The 24,590-nt window shown below is 37.9% G+C and overlaps 3 protein-coding genes across 3 annotated transcripts; 1 reads left to right on the top strand and 2 right to left on the bottom strand.

The window, feature by feature from the left end:
- Positions 1-3,963: 3,963 nt before the first annotated feature.
- Positions 3,964-8,059, top strand: LOC131321656 (thermospermine synthase ACAULIS5). Its single transcript, XM_058352539.1, has 10 exons — positions 3,964-4,285; positions 5,231-5,297; positions 5,595-5,689; positions 5,795-5,897; positions 5,990-6,078; positions 6,828-6,984; positions 7,169-7,244; positions 7,330-7,388; positions 7,515-7,651; positions 7,746-8,059. Exons 1-10 carry the CDS (start codon positions 4,140-4,142, stop codon positions 7,831-7,833), a joined length of 1,017 nt encoding a protein of 338 aa, XP_058208522.1. The 5' UTR covers positions 3,964-4,139; the 3' UTR covers positions 7,834-8,059.
- A 758-nt stretch (positions 8,060-8,817) lies between these two features.
- Positions 8,818-9,879, bottom strand: LOC131321655 (photosystem I reaction center subunit II, chloroplastic-like). The gene has a single exon (XM_058352538.1). It carries the CDS (start codon positions 9,642-9,644, stop codon positions 9,003-9,005), a length of 642 nt encoding a protein of 213 aa, XP_058208521.1. The 5' UTR covers positions 9,645-9,879; the 3' UTR covers positions 8,818-9,002.
- Positions 9,880-18,122: 8,243 nt separating this feature from the next.
- LOC131321654 (probable linoleate 9S-lipoxygenase 5) lies at positions 18,123-23,777 on the bottom strand. Its single transcript, XM_058352537.1, has 9 exons — positions 23,376-23,777; positions 22,749-23,041; positions 21,487-21,727; positions 20,615-20,956; positions 20,425-20,510; positions 20,233-20,340; positions 19,790-20,094; positions 19,443-19,706; positions 18,123-19,116 (listed from the first exon to the last, which is right to left on the bottom strand). Exons 1-9 carry the CDS (start codon positions 23,611-23,613, stop codon positions 18,348-18,350), a joined length of 2,646 nt encoding a protein of 881 aa, XP_058208520.1. The 5' UTR covers positions 23,614-23,777; the 3' UTR covers positions 18,123-18,347.
- Positions 23,778-24,590: the final 813 nt, after the last annotated feature.

Genomic DNA, 24,590 nt, shown 5'->3' with positions numbered 1-24,590 from the left:
GGTTCCCAAAACCAATCTCTTTCTCTCTCACACGGCATGGTTTTTAATAGATTTTGTATATGGAGCAACCTCCAGGGTTTGTTAATCAAGGCCTAGGGGTCCACTCTCTCTCTCTCTTTCTCTTCACTTATTACTCCTAAAACCTTTAATTACCAAACAAATTACACGTGTCCGAAGCGTTTCGTTCTCGCACCAACGTACCATTATTATTTCTAAGGGCTGGAGAAAGATACAGCAGTTGTGTATCATTAGATGAGAGACCAAAACCTTGCCAACAACCGAGCACAATTGATTTTTTTTTTAATTTTTATTTTTACAGATAATGAGTAGGGCAACAGATAAAGATGTGCAAAAGGAGCCATCATAATTAACTTTTTTCCCAAACAGGATGTGTGTGAGCCCCCATCATCACCCCATGCCTAACAATCTATAAATGTGCAAAATATCATCATCATTTCTATTGCATTCACACAATTGGCCTGCAAAGGAACCCATGATCACAATTAACCACTTCCACACACATAATGCTCATCCTTTTTGTCCCGGAGATCAACATCATGCTCATGCCGCATTGACATCACTAGGCTTCTTAATTACTACCACTTGGCATCTGCTAATTCCGAAAATCAATTTCACCGTATACTAGTACTAACACTAGCCCCATTAAAATAAGATAAAGATAAAGTCTTGTATAATAGGTTCAACACAAAAAAAAAAAATACAAGCGCGCGAGTAAAGATTGATCATTAGACCAAAAATTTCGAGTGGTTACTGGTTGTTAAATGAATTAGAATTGCCTCTTCGAAGCTCGCTCTAGACACCCGAAATGTCAGAAGGAGAGCTTAGTGGTTGCTAAATAAATTAGGATCGTCACTTCTAAAAGCTTTGCTTTAGACACCCGAAAAGTCAGAAGCGGGCGTGGCTGCGCTAGGCTGGGGGCCGGGGGGTTCATGGGCATCACTAGTAGACAATGCCATTGGTTCCTCCCAGGTGGTCCCACAAAGCACAGCCAAGAGGGGGATCATAAGTCGACACGTGGCAAACAACCACGATAATTTTGTCTCAAAAATATTGAAACTGATCAGCCAGGCGTGCATGCTAGTAATATTGAGGGGTTACGACTACGAGTGGGGTAGATAGATACATATATATTATCATAAGAACTTTTTCATGGAGAAGTCATGAACAAGTTTTACGGAGCTCAATCTTGTGCATCCAGAAATATTTTGGACTGGTCCGGATTAAAAGCAAACTATTACCGGTCAAAGTTCAAGAACATATCTCAATTATTCATTGTCGAAACGGAAGGGATTGATTGAGCGGCTCCGTGAATAAGTTATTATACATAATTTTAATTTGTGTGGATGGGGGGTGGGGTTTGAGATCTTTTTTCGTTGTGGTGGTAGCGATGGTGATGTTGATGATGATGATGAGTGTGCCTGGGAGATTGGCACGCCCGAAGAGAATATGAATGATGTTTTCCACTGCACGCCCCTTTTCTCTCTCTCTCTCTCTCTCTCTCTCTCTCTCTCTCTCTAAAACCAAGGCTGCTGCTTCCACAGTTGTGTCTGGATATAAAACAATAACCCTGTTTTTCGGTGATTGTCATTCTCCAACCCAACGAGATCATCTTTTTATCCTTTTCTTCGTCCACAAGGCGTGCCCCATGTATTAATGTTGGACAGGATTTCCCAAAAGTGAATTTCACATTACAAATATATTAATGCTACCAATTTTAGGAATACCAAATCAAATAAAACAACATAAGAATTTTAGACTCCCCTCTCCTCCCATTTGATGTACTCTATCAAGTTTCTTAATATTATTTTGCCGTTTCAAAAAAAAAAGAAACATATGAGCTTTAGGACAAAAAAACATCATAGTTAAGGAAGTATACACCAGTTTTAGGATTGGCACATAATATCTTGTCAGCCAAATGTAAGAAATAAGCTAGACTAGGGCCGTTCCACAAATTCAAAAAAGTACTTATTTTTAAATAAGTATTTTTTTTTTGTAATTTTTAAGCTTAAAAATAATGGTTTTACTGAAATTTAAAAATATGTAATATGAATCTTGTTTGAATGAAAAAAAATTAGAAAATTATTTTCGTAAGCACATCATATTTAAGTTTGAAAAATTAAAAATAAGTACTCACTATTTTTTAAGAAGATTTGTGAAATGGGGCCAAGTTATGTACCAACTAACTAAAACCAGAAGAAGCATTACAAATACCTAACGTTGGCATGTGTTGTTATAATAGTACAATGGAGACCATATTCATTGACGCATGCTCCGCCAAGACCATTGAATAATTTTTCGACCTTGACCATAGAATAACGTTGGCATATTTGGAAATTAATTATTTTGTAGATTGTGAAATGTATATTATAGTAGATTTTAATATTCCAGAGGTGATTTTTGAATCATACATTCTTCATGTCATGATTTTTAAAATAAGAATGTGAAACCTCAGCTTTCAAACAAGGCCAAACATTCAGTTGACAATTTGCACTAGGAGGAGTGGAGGAGTCAGGAGGACAAACGTTCGGTTAGACAAAAGATTATGGAGTAACGAACTCTGTACCATTCCATTATCCTATCAGTCAATTAATGATAAATTATCAATTGATTTAAGAGATAAGTCTCTTTCACGGAGAGGCTCCGGACGCAATCTCAGCCATCTATTCGCGCAATCAATAACTGATATTTGTTTTAATAGTTTGTAGTTGAAAAAGAGGGAAACTTATTCACGAAGGGGCCGTGAATAAGTTGTTCACAGAAAACACGCAATCTCACCCGTCCGTTTCGACAATCAACGGTTGAGATATGTTTTTAATCTTTAACCGGTAATAAGTATCTATTACCGTTAAAAATTTGTCTTTAATCAGAATCGTCTAAAAGTATTTGGACGGTCAAGATTGGCCTCTGTAAACTTTATTTATGGAACCTTCATAAATAAAGATTTTTCCGTTGAAAAATCCTTTTGTTTTAAACTTATCGAATAAAGTAGTCCACAGTTGAAACTCTCGTTTGTTTTATAATCAGGTGTTGGGGGTTAATTTTTCGCGTGCCTCAACTGATCTCAAAATTGATTTATTGTACTCAAAATTAATCTGAAATCTAACGACTATGAAAATCTTCAAGTTAATGACCTAGTTTCTAATAGTCAACTGACAATGGTCACCCAGTATTAACTGATGTGTGCGCAATCCGGACATGTGAATTATCAAATAGTTTGCCCACAAACCCCATACCCCAATCCATCACCTATGCTCTCCACATAAGACATTACTACGTTAGAAAACAATTAACCTAAGCATGTTCAATGTATGTATTGATATGTTAATATGTTGACATATCCCACGCAGGGCCGGCCCAATGGGGAGGCCCAAGAGGCCGCCGCCTTGGGCCTCCACATTTTGGACCAAAAATGGGACATCTCCTTCCTAGATAAGTATATATAATTTCTGTGTGTAATTATAATACAAGTTCTTATGATGGTTCAATGGTAAAGTGTTTATTTTTTTACATAAGTTGCCTAGGTTCAAATCCTGGTAAAGTACTTTTTTGTAGTGTTTTTTTGCCAAAAAAAATTTCCTCCTATCACATAAATTGGGACTGCTGTGATTCAAACTTGAGTCTATTGAATATTATTGCAACCGTACAAGCTATTAAGGCCAAAATATTTACCATGTTAAATAGTATGAATGACAATTATATATAGAAAAGTATTTTTGTTTATTGTTTTTAAATTAGAAAATTACGTATGGCACTATTCCACCACTTGGCCTAGGACATCCAAATACTTTGAGTCGGCCCTGCCCACGCGAGCCGAATCAACCTTAAAAATCACAACTTCTTGTTCCTCACTTTTTTTTTTTTTTTTCCCCTTTTCCTTTTCCAATCCTAGTTGCGAAAATCCACAAGGATATTATTCTCTCCTCTTTTCCTGTAAATACTGGCATCCCATTTTGCACTATACTCAATGTAAATCATTGTCCCTTGCCCCCACCTTCTCTCTCCCTTCTTATAGTCTCCACTTACCCTTCACTTCTCTTCATCCCTCTCTCTCTCTCTCTCTCTCTCTCTCTCTTGGAGCATTTTCTGAGTTCTGATTTGTGTTGAGCAGTTATAGAAAGATGGGTGATATTTCATACACTAATGGGATCAGCAATGGGAATGGTTGTAATGGAAATGGGCATTCGGTGGTAAGTTATAACAGGAAGAGCTGTTGGTATGAAGAAGAGATTGAAGAAAACCTGAGGTGGTGCTTTGCTCTCAATAGGTACTAGTACTACTTTTCTCTCTCTCTCTCTCTCTCTCTCTCTCTCTTTCAAGTGTCCAGACAGCTTACGCATGCCTTGCCCGCCGAATCTTGACTTGCCCGCCGCATCTTGACTATTCTTCGCTCTTTGCTTATATCTATTCTCATATGATTTCATTTTCAAGAAGTTTGACATAATTTTTGTAAGGGGTTACCATTTCATTCAGCAAACAACAAACAAATTTTTAGTCATGCATTGGTGATTGGTTCATTATTCTTTATTTATTACCTTCTCTCTCTTTTTGGGTGAGTGACTTATAGATAGACTAAGTATTTAAATAGTGGCCGCGCGTAGGTTATTGGGCGCTACTTAGCGGCTTTTTTTCTCTCCAAAACCATTACCTCTTAGTATACCAATAAGACTAAAAAATTGCATGTCCATCGGCTAGTTCCGTTACGAACTGATTAACAACCAAAACTCGACCAGGTAGGCACTCCAGTTAAATTTTTTCTTTTCTTGACTAGAATGATTTTTGAAAATTCACGATTGTTACCTCTAATTCTCGCTACGTATCATTCGAATATTCTCGATACCACTACGTTGCGATTCTAGCTATTGTTGCTATGTATTTCAATACTGCTATTTAAATGGCTGTCAGTTTTTGCAAAACAATAGTTGAAGCTGTCTGCCAGGTGTTTCCCATGTTTTGGTTTATCCATTTAGTTTGTACCCTATTTCATAAAGGTATGTGGCAACAGTACTTTTCTCAAAAGCCTTCAAGGAATATTCTCAAAAGTAGGGAAGTTTCTATTTTGCTTTTTTAAGATTTGGACATGGAAAAGTCAGACAGATATTAGTGGTAATAACTAATAAAATCTAGTGAGGGATTTTATAACCCATGTTTTCAATTCCTTAATCATAACTTGATGTTATTGTATTTGTCCTTTTTGCCCTTTTTGCTGCAGTATTTTGCACACAGGAGCAACTCAGTTCCAGGATATCCAACTTTTGGACACAAAGCCCTTTGGAAAGGTTTGCCAATATTAATTCTTGTTAAGTTATTGATCTTGAAAATAATCAAAACAATTACCATGTCATAATATTCTAGCTTAAGTTTAAAGAAAATGATCATTGATCTTTGTTAACGTAATTACCCTTAACATGGGAAAAAATTATAGTATTGAAAAGTAGAAGCAAATAGAAGGACAATCTTGTACTTTCATATGACCGAGACAGAAAGACGAGTGTATCAAGATAAAAGAGGAGTGCGAAAATCGTATATCGGTTTTAATGTGTTAATTAATTTTAGTTGGATTTACTCTGTGACAGGCTTTAGTAATTGATGGAAAGCTTCAAAGTGCAGAGACAGATGAGTTCATCTACCATGAATCTCTTGTCCATCCACCACTTCTTCACAATCCAAAGTAATAATTCCACTTTTCAAAACTCATTCCAAATATTCATATATGGATATATATTATAAACCACTGTAAGTAATTTAAATTAAATTGTATGGATTAATTTCTCAGTGCAAAGACTATATTTATCATGGGAGGAGGGGAAGGTTCAACTGCAAGAGAACTACTTAGACACAAGACAGTAGAGAAGGTTATCATGTGTGACATTGATGAGGTATAATTTGCTAATTCATTTACCTTCCAATCAATTTCACTAATTGTGCTTATCTATTCTAAATTAGTAATTAAGTGTCTGTGTCTAAGCAGGAGGTGGTGGATTTTTGCAAGTCATATTTAGTGGTGAACAGGGAAGCTTTCTGTGATCCCAGACTTGAGCTCATTATCAATGATGCCAGGTTATTTACTTTTCGCTATAACCAATTTGCCTAACTCTGCAGTCTGCAATCCTAGCTAGGGACACACAACATATATAACACATACTTCTCACGATATGCTTCTACTCATCGTGGCACCAGTGGTGGATCTAGAAATTCTGCACATTATGTATGTTGATAAAGAGTATTTCACAATTAAGCACAATTATATAACACAGAGCTTAAACATTACTCATTAAGCAAACAAGGTTTCAATATACTCCTACAATAAAAGTTCGTAAACGTAAGATCAAAAAAATTTAAGTACTCATCGCCAGATTATTTTATGTGTAATGTCACAATTGAACCGCTGAGGTTGCATATTTTGGAAGAGTCGCATGATGGTTTTACTAACAATTTAGTTAAAAACATCTCTTCTTGTTTACCACCAAGCTATCGTTCAACTCTCGATCACACATTCTCTTCTGCAACCGATTCTTGATCTCTACATTTAACGCAAAAAATACATCATCTTGAACGCGAAAAATGAGCGGGTTGCATGAACCCTAGAAAGTCAACTTTTGCAGCAAAATGTAGATAGATCTAAGTGGGGGCACCTGACACGCTCTGGTCCTACCTATATATGTATTCCTTTTGTTCCATACCCACCTCATAATTTCTATATCTTCTCAACGATTGGTTTCTGTGTACCAAATTTTGTGAGTAGCTAATAATTTTGCTTCTTTTCTTGCTTTGGAACTCTATATGACTATTGGTATGAGTGGATGCAGGGCTGAGCTTGAAAGGAGAGAAGAGTGTTATGATGTGATTGTTGGGGACCTGGCAGACCCAATAGAGGGAGGCCCATGTTACAAACTCTACACCAAATCTTTCTATGAGTCCATTGTCAAGCCAAGGCTTAACCAAGATGGCATTTTTGTCACACAGGTTCGTACACACACAACTAAATACTCGTCGTTATTCATCGAGAGGAATAATTTCCGCACTTCACTTTCCTGTAAATAACACTAAAGATGAATAAACTTTCGAGTGTCTTTCATCAAGAAAGGGAGAGCGGAGATCGTTTTCCATGCGTCTAGAGTTAACTAACTTCGGTTTTCAAACGTTGCAGGCAGGACCAGCAGGGATTTTCAGCCACACAGAAGTCTTCACTTGCATTTACAACACTCTAAGGCAGGTTTTCAAGTGTAAGTAACAAAATAAGAAAACAAAAGGATTCTTTTCAGTTATTTGAAAAACTTGGTTGAAGCCCACATTCCTTTTCATGTGCAGATGTAGTGCCTTATTCAGCTCATATTCCTTCCTATGCTGACATCTGGGGATGGGTCATGGTATAATCACTTCCAATCTTTCTTTCTTTCTTTTTATTTCCTATTTCATCATTGCTGTAAGTGTTGATAAAAAGCCTCTTAAAGTGTAAGTGTTGAAACCTAATTGAGAGCTATGCTACATGATAGGCATCGGATACCCCGTTCGTGCTGACTGCCGACGAGTTAGACCTAAGAATGAAGCAGAGGATCAAAGGGGAGAACCAATACCTAGACGGGAAAACGTTCACATCATCATCTACTTTGAGTAAAGCTGTCAGAAAATCGTAAGCCCAAATCGCATCTTAGATTCATTTTTGTGAATTGAATTGCCATTTTCTGCATTTAATCTGCTAAATATTTTGTAATGGGGATCGACAGATTGAACAGCGAGACTCATGTTTACACAGAGAAGAGTGCAAGGTTCATATACGGCCATGGCACTGCCTACAAACACAATCAAGCTTGATAAGCATAGAGAGACTATACAAGACTACAAGTTGAAACCAAATCTTGAACTAATCACTGGTTTTCGTTGTTTTTCGATCACGTTTCTTTTCCTTCTTTTTTTTGCTGCTTTTTGTTTAGTTCTTTCCCCTTATGTAGTTACTTAAAAGATGATACAATGGTAATGGAACTTGGTTTGTGCTCTGTTGGAAATGTTTATGGAATCATATGACCATTTGAATCTCAAACTTACAGTCAACACTGACCAATTTGGATTGAAGAGAAGTAGAAGGCATTATGACATGGTCTACGTGCGAGTTTGGCATAATTTTGGTGTTCATTGGTTCGTTTTATCTTTCCTAAACTTTCACTAGTTTTGGATCAAATTTTTTACTTTTGACGAATCGAAAAGGTGAAGATTATGACCAACAATCATAATAAACCATTTTAGAAAATGAACGATCAAGTTAGCCCAATAACTTATAAGCACCAAATTTTCTTGAACTATTTATACAGCAACTGATAAAAGCTATAGAAGCAAAGCAAATTGCACAAATGCGAGAACAGGGAAACAGAACAGAGTACTCTGTTTATGGGACTCTGGGAGGCTTCATACCGACCTCCAACTTCTAGATGGGAGCCTCGCGCACGCACTAGTTAGGATTTTGTTTCAAATTTAGCAGATTTCTAAGCCTCGTGCATTAGTTACAACTTTCTTTCAAATTTAGCCGATTTATATACTACAATTTCACGATGGTGTTTCTTGACTATGTTTGATCATGTGAATTCGTTATAACCTCAGTTCGGATGGTTGGAACCTATCGTTCTTATGTTGAAATGAACTGCCTGATAGCAAATAATTCTTAGTCGTCCATCGAAACCAAAATTCGTATTTTTATCAATTTAAGAAAGGAATTTATCGGCCTCCTCTATAGTGATCTTAGATTACGACCCAAACGATTCGAAAGAATAAATGTAAAACTCAAATAAATTTTCCACAAGAATATTTTCTTGGATAAGAGCATTGATCGATTAAGAACAGAATAAAATATGCAAGTATGTCTCATGATTTAGCCTTAAACAAAAGGAACCACAAATACACAAACAGAACAGAACACTTAGAAAATCACATAATCATACATTCACAAAGGATGATCATTTTCCACAGAAAAAATCACTCCCCACCCACCCTCATATATCATACACTTGCTTCCCGGTAAACTTAACCTCGATCGGGCTCGCGTTCTTCCCGATCGATCGCATGTTCAGGCCGACTCCCTGTCGGCCCGGGTTCACCTTCTCCGGGTACACACCATCCTTGGGGTGCAAATACTGGACCTCCCCATTAGGGAACACCCTATAAAACTGGTACCGAATCTTGTACTTGGACCTAAGCCTAGTCCCCAAAGCCAAGCACTGCTCTTTCCTAGCCAGTTTCAGCAAGTTCGGGCCTTGTCTCATTATGGCCGCACCCCCAGTGGGCATTTCGAATATCTGTTCCTTGGGTGATTCCCAAGTGATCGCGTAAAACTCTTCCACTTGGGCCTTCCGGAGCAGGCCCCCGGTGCTGCCGCCGAAGATGGGCGATGGGATGGTCGGGTCCAGCTCCGGCGGGGTGAAGCCCGCTGGGGGCTCTTTCACCGGGGCCTCCGTGGCCGAGCCTTCGCCTGCCGCGGCCCTGATGGGCCGTGGACCCGCGGAGAATTTGCCGGCCTTAGGAGTGGTGGGAAAAGACAAGGATGATGGTTGCTTCCACGGGGCGGCAAGGCGGGTGCCGGAGTTCGGGGTGGAGAGGGTTGAGGAGAGGAGGGAGGCTTGGGTTGCCATGGCCATGAGGAGAGAGAGGGAGAGAGGAGAGAGAGAGGGGGGTTCTGGGGTGTGGGAGAAGAGTGTGATAAGAGAGAGGTTATTGTGCAATGGGAATTTTTGAGAGATTTTGGATGGGTGGTGGGAGGAGTAGGTATTGGATAAGGGGATATGGGGTTGGACCAATTAGAAGGTGTGATTTTGATTCGTTGTCTTAGCCACACCTCACCTTCTTTTTCTTCTTTGCCATGTCAGTCAATTGGTCTGTGGTTTTAATTTGACTCAATAAATTTTTATATTAAGTCTACTACCATACCACCGCTCAACATTGACCGCTCTCAATTTTCATGAACGGTCTGGGTTTTATGGAAAAAAATTTAGGAAAAAGTTTTCTTAAAATTCGAATTATTGATTACCGAGACGGACAGTGAAATATTGAGCGGTGAGAGTAGTCAATTTTTAATTGGGCCATATCGATATGGAAAACCCCATTTGTCATACATTGATGAGTGACATGATCATTAACCAGGACTACGGTTGTGAAAAATTTTCATTAAGGGAAATGATTTCCATTGAAAATGGCCCATAAAAGACTTGAAAAGGATTTCATTTCAAGTACAGTGATAAAAACCTAGTTAAAAACCCAACAAAAATGTAGTAATATTAGGGATTGCCCATGCCTTCAGATGAATTTGTTATTCGATTTCTAGTGACCTTAGCTAGCAGAATGTCCGTGTCTGAAGGCACGGATCCGCAAAAAATTGTTATTCAATATAATTTCGAGTGACCTTGGTTATGCGTCAGCAAACTAATCGTGCTTAACATTATGAACACAATGAATGTGACATTATAGAGTATACAAACATAACATCATAACTCAGTAACCCCCTCGAATGTGCATAGAGAAACTTCAAAAGTAAACTGATTGTACCCTTTGCATTTTAAAACCCAGCTCTTGATTTTGCTTTAGCCACCAATTGTCAAGAAGACAACCACCTATTTAGACTTCCACAGTTAGCATGGTGTGTTCATGGATTGCCAACCGTCAAAAAAGGTGATATTTTTTGAAAGGAGGAATCCAACAAAATGAGATTGCAAAAACAAAGGGAAAAAAACCTATCGAACAATCAATTGTATTTCAAACTTGTTGGCTAATAAATGGATATATGGTTCCTTGGAGTGTGACAGACCCTTGCCGGAAAACAAACTTAGTAGCATGGCTAGGCACTTACAATAAATATGAAGGAAGTATATATATTAGAGGAAAATAGAAGGTTCCTAACCCTTGCTCCAACATTACAATTATTAACATCTACTCCTTTCACACAAAAAATTAGTTCCTAATCCTCGGAACATAAAGAAGTGGCCAAATTATAATATGGACCCCAACTAAATGGATCCTAATCTAGCATACCAACAATCATAATCTGCAAGCCACTCACCCATCTGCAAATTTTAAGAAAATTTTTAACTGGGTTTCCCTGTCTAAAATCTTGTCAATTGCCATGATGGTGGTCAAATAGGATGAAGGGAAGGACATCGATGTGGCATTGAGACAGCTCCGTCGCGGTTCTTAAGTCAATCTTAAACATCAAAAAGAGAAAAAAGATCAAAGGTTTTATGGTTACACAGAAAACTCATTGGGAAGCTAAGCAATAAGGTTTTATAGTTGAAGTTTCTCACTGAATTCCCCCTTAAACTTAGCTCAATGACCACAGCGCACTCTTTGTTCTTTGTGATCTATAGCGGTACTCTATTGCCCCTATGATTTTCTTGATGGTCTGCCCATTAGACAAATGTGCATTGTTGACAGTTATCCTGAAGCTTTTTTTATGACTCCAACATTTCAGCACTCGCAGGTTACCTTTTGAATGAAAGAATCCAAAGAAAATTCACTTGGGAACATTTAGAATTAGGATTTACAACTTCATGATACAATAAAACATGAAGTAAGTTGTCAACAGTTATTTTTTCTGTAAAGATCCGTAATTTCGTTTAATAAAGTTAAATTGTTTCGTAAATGATAATTGCTAATATTATTTGGATAATTATTTGAGGGGTTCAATGTGTAAAAGTTTGAAAGATTTGGGTGAATGGGTAATATGCATTTGTGTGAGTATACAAGGGAGGAGAATGAGAAACACACTCACACCCCTCACCCCCTATCTCCCGTTCTCTCCCTCTCTCCAACGTCTCTCTCTCACACATCCTCTCATCCATTTTTTCCCACCAAACCACCTCAAAACCCACTTAAACCCACTTCCAATCTTTCATTCTTATGCGTATTGGAGCTCGTTTCTCGTCAGATTAAGCTCAGTGGAGGTGCATTTCATCCGGTTTCAAAATTTGGGGCTAGAGCTTGGAAAATCTTTGAGTTTGTTCTTCAATCTTTGAGGTAGGAAGTTCTAACTTACAATATATGTTTATGACTTGTTTTTATTGCTTTGGTTTGAGCCATTGATCGTTGTTATGGTTGTGATATTGTTGTTGTTGAAAAATCCAAGAAAATCTGCTGAGAATCTGCTCAAACAACAACGTTTTTGATACCTTTTGTAATCGTTACCGATACCTTTATGTTACCAAACCCAGAAAATCGCTCGTTATCGATACCTTCAGCCCTTGTTATCGATACCCTTGCGTCTGGAATGCCTTTGGACCAAATGGTATCGATACCATTTTCCATGATATCGATACCTGTTGCTTATCTCCAGCTTTTCATTATTTTGCTTCATTTTTTACCGTTTTGGTCCCCAATTACTTCCAACTTACCCAAACACCTCCCAAATGACCCTTAACTGGATTACTCGTGTTTAATAACTTCATCAAATGTTTAGCATAACTTTAATGCTTGTTTGGATATGATTTCACAAAATACTTTATGTATCAAAGTCGGGTTTGAATGATATGAACATGACAATAAAAGGATTTTGAAACTTTACGGACACGATGAGAACATTTCAGGACTCATCGACGGGTGAGTGCCTGGCAGAAGACATCGGGATCCTTTAATTGGCATGGCATGAGCTATATGCTCGTATTTGATACTCCAAGACATCCCAAATAGGTAAAGTGTCTGGCAGAGGACATTGGGGTCCTTTAATTGGCCCAGTTGGAGCTTCGGCTCATGACACATATACGAGACACGTCTTGACATATGGTGTTTTCAAAGTTTGTTCAGTAAAACACATGATTGGTTTTGAAAATGAAAGGTTGGAATCGGATTACTAATGTTGCCATTTCCATTGGTTTTGGTTGCCATCTTTCATCCTGTGACCGTTCCTGCATTTCATCTGCATATATTGTTATATTAGAGCTTTCTACTGGGTTAGTGTAGCTCAAACCTTACATCAATTTTATGTATTAACTCAGGGCAGTAGTTCATGTTTGGAGTGCATGGATGTGGACATTCTTTTGGAAGCTAACCTTGAAGAAGTTACTTAGTCATCTTTGTAAATCACTTTTTGGAAGATGTATTTGTAACTCCTTTTGATAATACTTTGATACGAGGATATTATAAACCTTAACTCTTGATCACTTGACACCTTTTTTTTGATTTGGGCCATAGAGCCAATGATGTATTTTTTGTAAACATTTGGATGTTGAAGTGTAATTGATGGAAATGGGAATGTTAAACTCTTTTGAAGTATTGGACGGATTATTGTGAGGTTTTATGTATAAATATTTCTTTATAATTATGTTGAAAATTGAGGGTGTGACATTTTCCAAGCATGCGGCAACCCCGAAAGTAACCACTACCCAAACTATCCATACTCCATATGGATTAAAAAAAAATAGTGTCATTCTACGAACCAACTAACCAAGAAGAGAAAAAAAAGAAAAAGAGAGGCACATAAAGAGCAAAAAGAAGAGTCACCCAAAGCAATGACAACAATTTCATTCCTATTAATTAAGATAACGAATTGGCCAATCAATCAAATAAGTACTTACACAATCCCTACTGCATGTGCTTATGGACACACACCAATTTCAAAAAGTGCATCATTCGCCTAGCAAACAAAGATATGCATAACTAGTATTGTTGGCACAAAAATGAAATCAGAAACCATCATTTTTATGTTCGAATCTGAGCAAACTTGATGGAAACATACCAGAGATCATGAACAAAAGACTTCTCATGATGATGTGACACACGGAATGACGACTAAAGTTACATTATTATGATTCCCCATCGGAGTAATCTTGTTGTATTTGTCATTTTCATTCCAATCCTACAAATTTGAGTAGATTATAAATGAATAAATTATTTGATTACGATAAGTAAAGTGTGAACAAACAACGAGAATAAAAATTCGGTCAACGAATGTGACATTATAGAAAAATTCAATCATTGAAAATGCTAATTGATATTTCCAAACTGGGTTGATATGAAAATGGTAATGAACAAAGCTAACCAATAAAAATTCGGTCATTACCAGCAAAATTGCATTTAGTTTAGAATTCATTACCAAAATTGAAAAAATTCATGCATTCCTTACCAGCATTATCTCTCTCAGAAAAAGAAAAAAAAATCATTACCAAAACTGAAAAAACCAGTACTCAACCATTTATTCTAAAAAATGTAAAGTATTCAACAAAATGCCAAGGATTGAATATGCAAAGAAATGTGTGTTAAATCAAACGGTCAAAATTTATATAGGAAAAATATGGGCCACCACACTGTCACGATTTATATTATAGATACAACAGGTCTAAAAAAAACGCTCTTGCTCTCTAACACATACGGGTGTAATTCGAAACTCAGGCAATTAACGGCTTCTATACAAATTTTGGATAACGCGTAACGAATTAGGCATTTAGGATTCATGTGACCAATTTTTAACATATTACTATTGTTCCTAATATTTTCTCCCATACTTCCTTTTGTCCCACTGGTTTTAAATGTATCTTATTTTTACAGTTTTATAAACCAGAAGTCTTCTTCTTACCTGAGATGCTTCTGAAAAATAACATAGAAATTACGTTAAAAGAAACTGGTTTAGCCCATTTTCAGGTTTAAAAAGACTTGACTGATTAAATTTTGGCTTCTTTTTTTTTTTTTTTTTTTTTGTGCGTGGATCCGATCGAGTCCACTTTCATGACAAAAAGCATTGTTTTCGTAGAGCTCATCAAGAAATAAATGAATTCGGATCTTGTGTGTCTGTCTTTTTTTCCCAAATAAATGTGTTTTTTTTTATAGGCTTCCCAGATAAATGTGTTCCAAACAAAAAGCATTCTCCAGATTAATGTGAGTTTTGCTCTATAAAATGAATATGTCGAAATATTAAAATGGACTTAAGATGAACTTAAAATTAGACCGATCCAATTTGTTTTCATAATTGGAGTCGGCTTCCGTCGGCTATCACGTCTGCCTTGTTCATTTTGGGGTCTTAAAATTTTGAGGCACGATTTTCAATATTTTTCTTCTATTATTCTCTCTTTACTCATTACTCTAAAAAATCTCCATCAAAACTAGGGGTGTACACGGTCCGAATTGGTCCGGTTCTCTAGAAAATCAGTAACCGGACTATATCAAATGGTTCTAGAAATTGGAAACCAAAACCTAACTAATATATACATGGAACCTAACCAAAACCAAACCGCAAGACCAGTCCAATTTTGGATCGGTTCTGGTTCTATCCAATTAGCATCTAAACACTTATTCACAAAATATGAACTCATAAAATTAAAGAAATATGAAAATAATCTGCTGGAATAGGAAAGGAAGGAAGAAAATAAAATAAAAGGTTTCCGAATAAATGAAATTTCATCTCTAAATAAATTAAGTTTAGCAAGGAAAAGATTAACCTACCAAATTCAAATACATATTTAATTACACACACATATATGTATATCTATATTTATCTTAGTTTTAAACTATCCAGTTCGGTTCTAACCACGGTTCATTAATTGAGAACCAATAACCAGACCAAAATTAACGGTTTTTATTTTTTTGAAACCATAACCTAATCGTAGAAACGCAGAACAGGACCAAATAGGACGGTTTGGTCCGGATCGGACCAGTTTTACGGTTCAAGCGGTTTTTTTGAACACCCCTAATCAAAACCCAAACTGAAGACAGCCGGATATCAAAACAGTAGGGATCATACTCAAGTGTCAACAAAACCACGGGGACCAACAGTGTAATTTACCCCATACAAAGAGGAACTTAAGGGCGACCATTCGCAGCCCCGTATTTTCTCCCTTAGTCCGTTAAAAATTTTCAATTATACTCGACAGTTATTTACCAAAATTGAGATACATTTTCAGCATACAATTACCAAAATATAATATTTTTTTGCAACAGCTATGTACCGAAAATGTATGTTGGTCAGTTGTTTACCGAATGTTGAACATATTTTCGACATGCAGTTACCGAAATTTGATCTTGTTTTTAACAGTTATTTACCGAAATGTTATGTATGATTTTCAACAACTATTTATCGAAATGTAGTGGGCTAATGGAGAAAATACGGACCTGCGAATAGTCGCCCTCAACTTCAAAGCATTCGAATTGATTTGCAGTTCCACAAGTGCCCGCGCACAAAGTTCCGTCTTTTTCTTCCTCTTTTCGTTGTGGGAAACACCACAAATTCAGAGATTTCACTTCACTCCTCCAATCCCATTTCACAATGGGTAAGTCTCTCTCTCTCTCTCTCTACCTTACCATCTCTTTCTTTCTCTACTTCTTTCAAGTTTTGGTTTGTAGATGCATTCCAGAATTTTGATCTAGGGTTTTATGGGTGTTGCATGTTAGATGCAGGAAATATGGTCAATTACAGTGGCGGACGCTGGATTTGTACCTAGGAGGGCTTTAACCAGGTGTTTCCATATTGATAACAAAAATTTATTTCGCAAGTATATATTGCTACTTGTGAGGTCTGAGGAAGAGACGAGATGATGTGTATGTGAGTAGCCCAGCCCGCCTTTGGATTTTATGCACACAACATAAAGATGATTGATATCTTCAAATTTAAGGATTTTTTTCACACATATATGCCTTTTAATAAAAAAAATTCACCCAAGAAACTTGCATGGGCCAATCCCATAGAACGTATTAACATGAAAAACTAGTATAATATGTGAGAATTTGGGAGTTGTGCATGGGCCCAACACCCCCTTGTGTCCGCCGTTGGTCAATTGATGTGTGTATAACTTCATGTGTTCAGAAAAACACAGTTTGATTAGGTTATAAGGTGCTGGAGTGAGGAGCATTGTGTTTCCTCAGTATCACCCATTTGGAACTACTTTGGTGGTTTTTGATTGACGAGCTTAAGAAATATAAGAAAGTGGTTAAACTTGCAAGATCAAGCGAGAGCCAATGACAAAAATAGGTTGGACCTACCGGTACTGGATCAAGTTGAGTTTTTGCAGAGATGTTCTTTTCTACACGATGCACGAGATTAGCGATTGGGAGCAGTAAGGAGCAGGGGAGGATGTATGGTTTGCGGTGGGGGTGCCATGTTTTCTATTAGTTACCGACTATGCATATCCTATAAGTGCATACTATAGCAGCAAAATTTTACTATATTGGCACTCCCTCTACAAGCATCAAACCCAATTTAACATTGAAGGAAAACCTACATTAGGTTGTGACTTGGGGTTTTGCTCCAACACGATGGGATTGAACTTTATCAATACAAGAAGTAGGCTACATCCTAAATGATAGTGTTTATATTTGTCTCGTGAAATGTTAATCTTGCATCATAATATATTTCTCATGCTTGATCTTTTAAAATTTGGCACCCCCTAAAGAAAAATTCTGGTTCCGCCACTGGTAAGAAGGATAGGGGTATGGAATCGAGAGGAGCTTAACCCATACAACATGTACATGGTCTCTTTGGGCATGGAATTAGAAGAATAAACACTTAGACACATATGGCATAGTGGCATACCGGTAGAATCTGTACCCCTGTCCATTTGGTTTAAGTTTAACACAAGAATTTGATTTAACTTTGAGTTAAGCTAATCCAAAATATGAATAGGACTGAACGAAAATTTTGTGTGCTGTTTTAAGTTCTTTCTGAAAGGAACATTTTGGAATCCACTCACTATTTATGGGTGAAATGTGTCATCTATTATTGTCGTAAAACTAAGTAGCAGAAGTTTTCTGTAATGAATAACTTATGGGAAGGTTTAGTCACTAAAAATGGAAATGGGGCATGTGAAAAAAACTAAAGACCATCTGAGAACCTGTTGATAGGTGCCATATAGAAAATTAACATTCAAACAAAGCAAAGTAGCGCAATAGGAAATTTTCTCAGGTGGGGATGCAATAGTTGATTTTCTGCATTGGCTGTTCTCTTTCATCTTCAGTTTTTGGTACGACTGTCAGTTAAGTTGGCAAGTTTTCCATATGTTAGCAACTTTTACGGTGCTGTTTACTACCTTTGGAACCAAACCACTTGATCAAGACATACATTATCAAACAGATTACACACATCCAGTGCGGTGCAAATAACTACTTGGCATAAAATGTTGATCTTTATTTTAAGTAGTTGTTTGTCGTTTTGCAACAACTTTCTTTCATATATACACTGAAAAAATCCTGAAGATTTATCAATAGCATTGTATACATCAGGACCTTTTTTGATAATATGCATACATTCTTGCCTCCAAAACAGGGGGAAAATTCAAAAAATACACAAACCAATATAATAGGCTCGAGTTGTCTGCCACACTAACATAATGCTTAGCTACAAAAACACTTATAATACCAGTTGTTTTACCAGTCTAGATTGAGACACTGTTGGGAATTCCCATGCCAGAAAGTCCACTGGCTCCCATGGGATCTGATTTGCCAGGATAGAGCAAGGTGTAAGGTACTTTGACAGGCCCAAACCGGTTCTTATACCTCTTATCCTCATTCCTCTCCAATATTCTCTCTTCTATTTCAACCAACTTCTTCCCAAATCTATCAAACGCTTCTAGTGGTTGTGCATCTGTAGTCCACTCCGGAGTATCTCTTTGTCCAAGATAGATCTCATCAGAAGCATGCCGCGACAAAATCTCTATAAGGGACACCCCAAGTAGGGTTTGGAACTGAGCTGTTATTGTTTTCAAGAAGGCTAAGTCAGGATTTGACTCAAGCTCAGCATATTCAGGAGTCCCAGGCTCAGGCATGAACCGGCGGCTTATCGTTGGGCGATTAGGGAGATAACCAGCATAAGGGTATTGCCCAAAATTGACGGCCGCATGGAGGGCAGAAGCCACCCATATGATAATGGTGCATGTTTGGATGAGTTCAGCTTTTGTTTCCATCTTTGGCCACCATGGCTCATCTTTCTTGTCGCCATGACCTTCATTTCGGACCTCTGTCCACCACGATTGGAGTTCAGAATCACCTAGGACTGACGCATTTGTGGGGTAGTAGATAGAGCAATATTCGCTAACCCAAGTTTCGATAGCTGACCAGATTTCAAGTCCATCAACAGCGAAGGGGTAATCCTCTATGAGAAGTTTGAGGCCATGGGGATGGCTTGAGTCTTGAACTGCCACTCCTCTGCAATGAAGCCAAAGGAAACAGCTTTTCAAGTTAATGAATTGTCGAGGAAAAACATTTTGGCAGCACGATGGAATTTTAATTGATGAAAGGTAACAGGAGTAAACCACGGTCCATGATTTTCCCAAACCTCTACAAGGACTCATGATAGCCAAAATAAGAGCCCTTGTAAATTTTGCGGGATTGAATTGCGCTGATTTTTATTCGTCTTTTCAACCTATGTTCCACAAGAGTAGAACTTTTTGACCCCCAGAAAGAGAATTTTGTTTCTTTTTATTTTGCTTGGAAATATCCAAATCTGTTAAACTAAATTTTGTTTGACTGACCTTTTAAGGAGATCAGCTGGAAGCGCCTGCTCAGTGAATTTCCAGTCCTTGTAAAGGACAGAAGACATTTCCATCGCGTACTTACCGGGAAAGACTGTTATCTCGAGCACTCCACCAGCATTGATGAGGATCTGTCGCGCCAAGGCATTTATATACAAAGTATCGCGGAAGTGGGGATGCAAGAGCTTATGTATTGGGTGAAGGACGCTCAATTGTCTGTTCGTTGCAATAACAAATGGCTCTATTATTGCATGTGTGTTCAACCTGCACCAGAATCATATGCTTTCAGGTACGAATTTCCAAATTTGCCTGTTTTGGGGGAATCTTTCAAAATGGATTATATGTACCAGTGGCTAATGAGCTGATGGTAGCCCGAATCATTGATAGAAGCATAAGCTTTGGCCAGCTGCCAAACAGAACCCTCAATGCCAAGTTCTGCTGGAGTGAAGACTTGGTTGGTGGCACCATGTGTGTCCCCTTGTTGATGCGGTAGGCTTAACTCGATTGCTAATGGCTTCAGTGTTCCATCATCTTGCAATAACAGAAGTGTTCTGCTGGCATATGTCTTTGTGGAGGTCGTGTTTATCCGTTTCAGGTATGGCATTAGCGCATCATGGTGATCCAATATGAACATCCTGTTGTTCTCAATTGCCTGTAGTTGTATCAAAATAAAAACCAGTTTAATTTGATAATCTTGCCTGATTGAATTAGGTTATTAGAGGGAAACGTTTGTTTTTGTTACTATATCATAGTAAGATTCTAAAAAAAAATGAATGAGGGAGGGTAGTACTTCGTTTACGGTTAGCCCATTCATGTTCTTCTCAATTTGCTCTCTAGTGATTGAACTGGTTTGATTACCATAGACTTCAGGGTCTAGCTTGCTAGCAGGTGGAAACTCCTGAGGTAGAAAAGAAAACAAATATTCTTGTCAACCCGCTACAAACCAATGACCGATAATTTACCGGATGAAAGTAATGTTTACCTGGAGTCGACGGATGAGAACAGGGTTCACCCCAGCAAGCATTTCTCGTGCAAATTCTTCATCTTTCCTCCATGCAGACTTATCCGCTGAAAAACCCCATGAAAATGCTCAAAATTTTAAACACAGACAACTATATGTATCATGAAGGAAATTAACTTCTAGAAATTAAAAGCCAAGTGAACACATATACCTCTGATTACATCTGGCATTGGAAATTTGAGGTGCCGCTCACCGTCAGAGCGGATGAGCTCCTTTAGCATCTCCCAGGGGATGCAGTCCCTAATTTTTCTTTGTGGGACCACCCCATTTGGCAGTTTAATCCCCCCGTCATATAGGTTCAGTACATCTTGAAAAGTGTCAAACTCGTTAATTGTCTTGTCGAATAAAGACGCAATTTCTGGCAGCAGTACCTGTCCAATGGACTTAAGTGCATAGGCAAGAAAATCTGACATTTTGACATGACTGAAGCGTTCGTCTCTTGGAACATAGATGTCTAAACTTAGGAGTGGCAATCTGCTTTCAGTTTTAGGATCTGCAAACAACATACCAGGAAACTGAAGTGCAGATAAAGATGAGTGAAATCAAAAGCCTACTGAAATATTAAGAACCCAAACTACTACCGGAATTTGGAATTTGTTTTTGTAGAGAAATGCCCTCTCATTACAGAAACTAGAAAAATTAAAGCATCTCCAGCAATACATGTTAATTTTTTTTTAAATCAATATTTTTTTCCGTATATTTTTCTATACTCCAACAGACTCTACAAACTCCAAACCACTAATTAATATGCACCGATTAATCGCCAATTAATCCGATTAATCACTCGAAAGTGGCCGACCGCCCGACTAGCGCCGAGCGACTTTTAGAACATTGCTAATAAGGTAGCAAACACAGAAAAAACAAAATACGACAAAGTTTTAAGTGTTTCCTGGAGTCCACTATAAAATGCTGCTCTTCAAAATGCAAAAATAACAAAGCAGACTTTTGGGTATCACGAAAGATGCTAACTTAAAGCATGAGACATCTTGAAGAAATCAAAGCTAGATAAATTAAGCGTCTAACCAGCTTTTGTTGGTGCCCTGCCGGTTCTAACTCTTCGGGGATACGGATACTCCTGAGATCCGCCAAGCACCGGGCGCGCATAATCTTGGCCCTTGTTTGGCATTCCCAAGTCATTGTAATATGCATAGTCGTAGACTCTGTCCCACTCCTTAAGCATGCCTGATCCGTTTCCACTAAGATTAGAGAGTTCTTGCTCCCTATAATGGCGTAGCGGTTCTGGTGTATTGCATGGTAGGTAGGTCTGATGACAAAATCATACAGTTTCTCTAAGTTAGTGTGTTTACTTCTTAACTTTTTCCTTTCTTGAAAGCAAACAAAGGCTGTTATAGTTGTTTAAAGTTGCCAAGCTTTCTATAATCCCACAAAACAAGTAAAGCTTTTCAGCCTTAACAAAATCGTGAAGTTGTAGGTTAGTAATCTAGCTTCTTAGTTAATCCAATATCATAAACCAAACAACAAGCATTCTAATGATGCGAAGAGTCTTTTGTGCAATTCTGTGGCTGAAATTGCACGGGAACAGAGGTACAGATACAATTGCGGTGCAGAAGATTTGTGTTCTAAAATCAGCGGTAAAAACAAGAATCTTCACCTAAATCAATCTACTTGGGCATAGTTCTTAGTTCTCTCTATCAAGGAGTGCTGACTGCGGTGCAGAAGATTTGTGTTCTAAAATCAGAGGTAAAAACAAGACTCTTCACCTAAATCAATCTACTTGGGCATAGTTCTTAGTTCTCTATCAAGGAGTGCTGACTGCTGAGGAAAAGGGTATATCCGATTTGACGCAAGAATAGGTAATAACGTGAAAAAAGGAATTAAGAAAGGAAGCACATTTTGGAAGTTTTCATCATTGAGGTTAAAAGAGAGGACTCTGGTGACGCAAAGAGTAGTTTATACTTTATAATTGGCCACACAAAAAGCAGAGCACAATAATGAGGGTTCAATCATGGAGGATAAAAGGAACCCTTATGACATAAAGGGAATTCAGAAAGTGTTTTTTGTTGGGAGTGTCGTATGCGGTAATTCGCTATTTGTTTTTATCGGCAGTAATTTGCTAGTTACCATGACATGTTGCATAAGGCTGTGTTAGGATCAAGGATTTGTGGGGGATTTATTTCAGATTTTCCAATCTCCATTACCGTAATGCATCCTATTACACTTTCAAAAGATTTACAAATTTGATGAACCAAACATAGTAATGCTACCGTACGATTTACCTATATGCTGATATCCCACATTTGTTTGTTGATTCTAATAACAATTACCTTGTTAACAAAGAACACGCGATCATTTTTGTACCGATGTGCAGGGTAAACCCAGGAATTGCAAATGAAATGGAGTTGACCTTGCCCTGGAACATCGTCTAAGATCACCGTCTTGAGGTAGAGCTGGCTGTGGTGGTGGTTTCTGATCAAGATGGCGGCCGGAAGGCCCACGGACTCGTCCCAGTCAAACGTAACGTTGAATGAGGCATCGGCAGCGGCTGTCACTGAGGTGATTGTTGTGATCCATTTTTCGAGGTACGCTGGTTTTCCAAGCTTCCCTCGCTTTCCATTAGCTACACAAGTAGGTAAGAAAAACTAAATTTCTGTAGGAAACTCGATACTAGAATTTTAATAATGAAAAACAATATAGTATTAATCAATCCGGCTTTTTTTGAAGTCTTTGACTGCAAAGGGCAGTCTCTGCAACCGCAGACATCCAAGAGTGTTTTTTAATGGTTCAAATTTGTCCATGGATTTTACCGGTACGAAAAGCATCTAGCGGGTCAGAATTTAATCTTTTCCAAATTTGGTCCATTTCAACTGCTTTCTACAGGGACCGCAGAGAGAACCCCGGTCCAAAATTAATAACCCAATACTAGAGAGAGAGAGAGAGAGAGAGGCGCAAACCTGGGTCGGCGTGATCAGCACTGACAAGCTGTAGCGAAACACCCTTGCCAAAGAACTCATGGAGTCGATCAAGAAAAGAGGCCCCCAAATCATTCATGTCCAGGATACTCTTCTTCATCAAAACCACTTTTCCTTTGATCCTCTTCCTTCCCCCACCGTTGTTCTCTATGGACTTTGTCTGGTTCTTCCCACAAAACATCCCCAGAAATCTCCCTGGGGTCGATGAACAATTTCCCATCCCAACAAACCCTTCTCAGAAAGAGAATCACTGGTATTGGTTTGAAGTGTGTGAATGAATCTGTGTTTTTCAAAATAGCTTTGTGATGGGAACGAACGACTGGATTTCTAGCGGAGTTGTACTGTTGAGACTCGAGACTTTGAGAAGACCTGGATGGAGTACCATATAGGAGAGAGAGAGTGTGTGTATATATATATAATGCCTTGTCGTGGTGGGGCCCTCCAAAGAGAATTTTATAGTATTGTGTTTGCAAAGGAAAATTAAAGAACCTGATTCCTTTTGCCTTCCCATCCCTTTCCCATTTGACATAAGTATAAATTTTAAGCTTTTTAATTTAGTGGATCTTGTTTTTGGTCTAATCTTTGAATATCTACATGTATGAATACATTCTTACACATAACAGAAAGCACATTTTGGCAATATAATATAGAATCTAATGTGTTCTCTTTCATGTGCTTCCTTTGTTTTTCCTCTCCTTTTTATACTTATTTTCATGTATAATTGCATATATATAACATTCTCTCCGATTCATGTTCGTAAAAATTTCTTACGATCTCACGTTAATGATCGAAACAGTTTATTTTGTTTTGCTCGTTGAGAGCGTATAGTATGCCAAAAATCAAGCTTATTAGAGATCTTAGATATGATTTTGGAATACATTATCTTGCAAAATATAACATTGCAACGTTGGAACAAAACCCCTTTTTATGTATATATATAGCATTAGCATTGGGCCATGTGGCATTAAAACCATTTGTCGTCCGAGAATTGCAGTGTGGGCTCCATCGGACTTCTCATCCGGTCTCTATAACTTAGTTGGTCCAGTTTTAGTCCGTTGTGATTCTTGAATCCACAACGATGATCGGTTTTGTTCATATCATAACCTTTGCTAAGAAGGGTGCAAGTGCGAAAAATTAACTCGATAGGACACTGATAGCTATGCAAAAATACATTTGTGGAAGAATAGGTGAACGGTT

Source organism: Rhododendron vialii, chromosome 4a, assembly GCF_030253575.1.
Source record: "Rhododendron vialii isolate Sample 1 chromosome 4a, ASM3025357v1".
NCBI classification, from domain to species: Eukaryota; Viridiplantae; Streptophyta; class Magnoliopsida; order Ericales; family Ericaceae; genus Rhododendron; species Rhododendron vialii.
The sequence above is the reverse complement of the archived record's forward strand: the minus strand, read 5'-3'. Positions and strand labels throughout refer to the sequence as shown.